This window comes from Chenopodium album, chromosome 8, assembly GCF_948465745.1.
Source record: "Chenopodium album chromosome 8, dcCheAlbu1.1, whole genome shotgun sequence".
Taxonomy (NCBI): domain Eukaryota; kingdom Viridiplantae; phylum Streptophyta; class Magnoliopsida; order Caryophyllales; family Amaranthaceae; genus Chenopodium; species Chenopodium album.
Window position 1 is genome coordinate 43,367,228 of NC_137841.1, and position 5,931 is coordinate 43,373,158.

General features: G+C 35.9%; 1 protein-coding gene across 1 annotated transcript; it reads right to left on the bottom strand.

Moving 5' to 3' along the window:
• Nucleotides 1–286: 286 nt before the first annotated feature.
• On the bottom strand, nt 287–2,486 carry LOC145642975 (uncharacterized). The gene is made up of 5 exons (XM_081694133.1): nt 2,235–2,486; nt 1,662–2,078; nt 1,380–1,612; nt 832–1,056; nt 287–674 (listed from the first exon to the last, which is right to left on the bottom strand). The coding sequence occupies exons 1-5, from the start codon at nt 2,484–2,486 to the stop codon at nt 287–289; spliced, it is 1,515 nt and encodes a 504-aa protein (XP_081550259.1).
• Nucleotides 2,487–5,931: the final 3,445 nt, after the last annotated feature.

The following is a 5,931-nucleotide window of genomic DNA, read 5'->3' on the forward strand; positions in this document are numbered from 1 at the left end:
GGAAATGGATTGGTTTGTGAAATGTATTGAATGGAAACATGGATTTAAGAACTCCAAAGATTAAATACCCAACCCTACCAATAATGGCGGTGAAAGGTTGTTCATCGTCGGTTTTGGTTTGGGGAGACATTTTTAGGTGTCTACACCTATCCCTAGTAACAACTCTATTATGTGATGCCAACCATAAGATGAACACACTCTTTGGAGAAGCTGTATTGTTGCAAACAAGTCTTTTCCATTCAGTTTTAGGGGCTTGAGGTCTCAGGAGCTTGTAAAGCTTCTTGATTTACATACCATTTCCATGCTTCACCTTATCCCATCCCCTTTTAATAACCTGTCTGCATTTTAGGATCTTTGTCATAACCCAAGAACTTATTTGAGGAACAAGAGCTTCACAAACATTTCTATTCTTGAAATAGTAAATGTGAACCCATTTCACCCATAAAGAATCAGCTTTATGAGCAATATCCCACAAAAACTTAGTGATAGCAGAAATGTTCCACTCAGGAAGAGAAATCACATTCCACCCACCACTAACTTTAGGCAAACAAACTGTATTCCAGGCTACTAAGGCTTTCTTAAAAGGATTAGATTTCCCAAAGAAAGGCTCTGAACCTAGCGTCAATCTCTTCCAAAATATTCTTGGGCAACACAAAGTTCTAAGACCAGTAAGTCTGAACACCAAATAATACACTCTTCACCAACTGGAGTCTACCAGCATAAGAGAGGTGCCTAGTAGTCCAACCCGTAATTCTAGAGGTGACTTTATCAACTAAAGGTTTACACTGACCAATAGTAAGCTTCCTTGAGGAAAGAGGGACCCCTATATACTTGAATTTGATAATACCAGGAGAAACCCCAAGGACCTGTAAAAGAGCAATTTGATCAGCTTCATTCACCCCACCAAAATAAGCTTCACTCTTATCCAAATTTGTAGACAATCCTGAAGCCTCAGAGAACTTAGAAAAAGCTTGAAGCAAAAGCTGAACAGAGATCTCATCAACTCTAGAGAACATGAGAAGATCATCAGCAAACATAAGCTGCATCTTCTCACATCTAGGATGATAATTAAAATCAGGGATGTCCTTTAATTCATGCAAACATCTTGACAAATAATCTATTCATAGAGCAAATAGGAAAGGAGAGATGGGATCACCTTGCCTAATCCCCTTTTTAGGAAGAAAAGGAGGAGCAGGCACCCCATAATAAAGATAGAAAATGAGACTGTAGAGATATAACTCATGATCCAAGAGATAAAAACACCAAGGAATACTAACTCTTCCATAACCGTTCTCTAGAAACTCTATTCAATGAAGTCATAAGCCTTCTTCAAGTCAACTTGGAGCATACACCTTGGGGTTATAAACTTGTTTGTATACCCTTTAATAAGCTTAGTTGCAAGCAATATATTATCACAAATGTGCTTCCTAGGAATAAATCCTGCCTGAGCATCATCCACCACTTCCCCAATTACCTTAGCTAATCTTGTTGTCAAGATTTTAGAAATAATCTTGTAAAGAACAGAATAGCAAGCAATAGGCCTAAAATCCTTAGCATAAGAAGGATTTTGTACTTTAGGCACAAGAGTGACAATTGTGCAATTCCACTCCCTCTACATCACACCAGTAGCAAAAATCTTCAGGATAGATTTCATGTTTAACAATATCCCAAGCATTCTGGAAAAAGAAAGAATTGAACCCATCAATCTTTGGGGCTTTTGATGTATCAATTCCTTTCAAAGCAATATCAATCTCATTTAAAGAAATAGGAGCTATGAGAATCTGTTGAGCCTCTCTAGAAAGATGTCTCCCTCTTCTAAAAGTAATCAAATCAACAACAGGCAAGGAATCAGCTCTAGCTCCCATCAAATTCTTATAAAAACCTGTAATCTCATGCTTGATCACTTTTGGTTTCTTGAAGAGAACATTTTTTCCATCACAAAATGAGTTAATCCTATTCCTACTATTCCTGGTCTTCATAGCAAAGAAATAATGGCTGTTAGAATCTCCCAATTTCACCCAATCAACTCTAGTTTTCTGCCTATAGATACTTTCTTGAATATTCCCCCAATATTTGATCTATTGGATACAGTTTTCTTCCTTATAAACCAAAACAAGATCATGATTTCTAGTATGTAAACTTTAAATTTCAAGAAGAGAGTTTTGAGCATTATCAATTCTAGACTCAATATTGCTAATATGCTTGGTGTTGAGCTTCTTCATCTAATCTTTAACCAACTTCAACTTTGCCCACACACACTTCATAGCACTGCCAAACATAGAACTCCGCCAAGCAGTCCTGACAGAATCCCCAAAAAGTTCATGAGAAGCAAGACAATTCAGAAATCTAAATGGTCTAGCTTTACCAGGAGATGAATGAAATATCTCAAAAAGGAGAGTAGTGTTATCAGATAGAGAAGGAGGAAGATAAATAGCTTCAACTTTCCCATATTGATCAATCCAAGCTTGATTAAGACCTCTATCCATCCTGGTGCAAATTCAAGGCCCATCATGAGCTTTATTAGACCAAGAAAAAGGCATCCCTTTACTCTTGATCTCAACCAACTCCATATCATCTATAAACTGTTGGAAATCCCTAGTTTCATACTCAGTAACAGCATTGCCATGAATCCTGTCTTCAAAGTGAAGAACAGAATTGAAGTCAGCAGCACATGACCAAGGTAAACTAGAAGTTGACAATCTCCTAATTCCATACCAAAGAGCTTTCCTATCATGAATATAGAGAAGCCCACAGACAAAAGTACAATTGATTTAAGAAGCCAAATCCTTAGTACTTATTAAGCAATGTATAAACTGTTCATGAGTAGCAAGCACTTCTAAAGTAATCTTATCATCCTTCCAGCCAACCCAAATCCTGCCTTTGGGAGAGTGAGATAGATTAGTGACCCAAGACCATCCAATACCAATCTTCCTTTGCACATTGACAGCATTCTTCTGCTTGACTTTATTCTCAAAAAGGCCAATTACATCACAATTATTCTGAGCAAGTAGCTTTTTGACAGCAGCTACTTTATTAAGGTCATTAAGACCCCTAATATTCAATGTGATGATGATAATCATGGCACCAGAGGGGGATTACCATCACCCTTGATAGGATTAATAGTGAACCCTCAAGTCCCTTAAACCTTATAAGTCATTAGAGCAACATACGCATTAGAAGTAGCAACAGCTGTAGCCTTAGTTCTAGTGTGTAGACACCCAAATGTGTCTCCCCAAAACCAAACCCAGTGATGAATACCTTTCATGTCATTTGTTATCGAACAAAGCAAAGTGTGAAAAGTCTAGTGATGAGGATGTTTTTATTAAAATATCTCTTCTTTCTGTTTTTAAAAATATTTCTTTTCTTACCATATTTATGAAAAACGTGCATTATAGTTTAGTTTGGTCCATGATATGGGTCCAATAATAGTGTAGTTTGATGGAGCTTGAAAAAACCTTTCCAACAATATATTATAAGCCCAGCCCAATTCTGATGAATGATGAAGAAGTTATGGCCAAAATACTAAACTAGGCTCAAACCGGATTTTACCTACGGCCCAATGATCATAAGGAGGGTCCAAAGGTTTAATCCTATTCCTAAACTAATTAAGATTTATTAGAAGCTTCTATGAGTTTTAAAAAATCTTAATTATCCTTTTTGAAAAGATAAAATCAAAGATTTTGAAATTGAATAAAACTTTCCTTTTTTTAAATCCTAATTCTATTCGAATTTAAAGATAATCAAAGATAGTCAGATATTATTTTTGTGCCTCATAATATTTATCCAAATATTATATGGTTGGATAGATCTTGAAATTATCTTTCCAATTATATATTATAATATAAATTCCGAGCTATAACGAAAAAGATATGAATGGTATACGAAACTCTATCCAAAAGACCAAAATCGACACCCTTCCACTATTTCGGCCATATATTTTTATCTACAAAAGATTTTAATCTGATTCTAATTGGTTTGAAAAGTAGACTTCAAGGTCTTTCCAACAACATATTATATGGCTTATTTGGACTTCTGGATCAAAAGATATGATAGAAAAAAAATCTGCAAAAAAGTTGTCCCAGCGCCAAACGACAGGTTTGTCGCCTGGCGACAATACCTGTCGCCTAGCGCTGCTCCTGTCGTTTGGCGCTAACTCCTGTCATTGGCGACATGAGGTCTTTTATTCCGAATAGGATTCGAACTCTTTTCTATCGTTTCCGTGCTATTTTTTCTATAAATTGGGGTCGTATCTCTCCGTTTTTAATCATCTACATCCATCATCTCTCCCTTTCTCTAAAAGCTAGATGCTTATTCTTTCTCTCTCTCTATTCTTTTTCTAAACCTTTCCTCTTACAAAATTCCTCACTCATTAGTTCTAGACACACCTAGCCAAGTTCTAAGTTACCTTCGCCCTAGACGTGGAAGGTTGATAATTTCTGAGGGTTTGGTCCCAAATCTCTATTTCAATTATTTAATTTAATTGATTATTTATTATTTTCCTTGAAGTTACTGACGTGTGTATTTTGTTATTATAAAGAGATACGAGGCATAGAACTAAGTAATTTAATTATCTAATTGGTCTTTTGATATAGAAATCGTGCTTAGATTATTTTATTGATTCCTAGTATCAAGTTACGATGTTTTATTGCTTCCTAGTATCATGTTTAGGGTTAATTAATATTTCTAATATCATGTATGTTTATTATGATGCTTCCTATTTCTTTCCTAGTATCATGTTAGTATCATGCTAGGGCTAAAGCTTTGATCTTTAATGTTTAGTGACATGCTAGGGTTTGTTATTAATCTTGTTAGTATCATGCCTAGGATCTTGCTATTATTATGCTTTAACATGATTATTTTAATTATGATTATTTTGATTATGATTATAATTATTACGATTATTATGTTGCTTGGTATATTATTATTGTTATTGCTTGATCACGCCTTTTATGAATGTTAAAAGGGAATTTGTATTTGTAATCACGCTTAATAAGATAATTAATAATCTTGTTTAGGGTTAATATGATTATAATTCAAGTGATCGCCAATAATAGATTTGTTTGTGCATTAATATTCAACCAACATAGATTAAGCAGGTTTAGGGTAAATCTAATGATTGCATGTTAATCAGAAAGTGCACATGAATACGAGAAGAATAAAGTAGAGGCCTATTATTAGGGCAGGTTCAATTTCTTTTAGGTTGGATTTGTACCTTCATCCCCGAACTTCCAGTCATGGTTCCAGACCTATTGGAGTTAACGATCTCCTGGATCGTTAAGGGTGTAACCTTCACCCAGTGAACGGTTTACAAGTTCCTAAAACTTGTTGGTGACTCTTTTACTCTAGCTTCCTTCCCTTTTGATGCCACCATGCTTAAGTGTATAATCATAGTGGGGCTCAAGTGTGGGATGGCTTGAAATATTCCCTACATAGTGCTCTAATTTTTTGTCTTCCTACCCACCATTCTCCACCCATCATTTGAGTTATGATGATTAGAGGTAGCAGTAGGTGTAACAACTGCCCCATGAACAGTTTTGTCTAGAACAGGATCAGCAGCAACAAGTTGGGCAGGTTTAGAAACCCAAACCTGCTTGGTAACGTGCTAGTGCTGCAGGAACAGCTGACCTCGTAGCCTGATTCTGTTTCACAGAACCAGGTTTAGCAGTGAAATAATGTCCCACCTTATTGCAAGAAGAGCAAAATGGAGGGGTCCACTCATACACAACTTTAAGTCCCAGCAACTCACTTGAAGGACTTTTCACAAAAACATCTTAGGTAAAGCCTTTATCACATCAATTTCAATAAGCACCCTAGAAAAAGATACCCTAAGCTTCCTTATTGTACATTCATTAGCACAAATTGGTACCCCTAATAAACTACCAATCCTGCTAAGAGTTTCAGCACCCCAACAATTCAATGGCAGATTAGGAA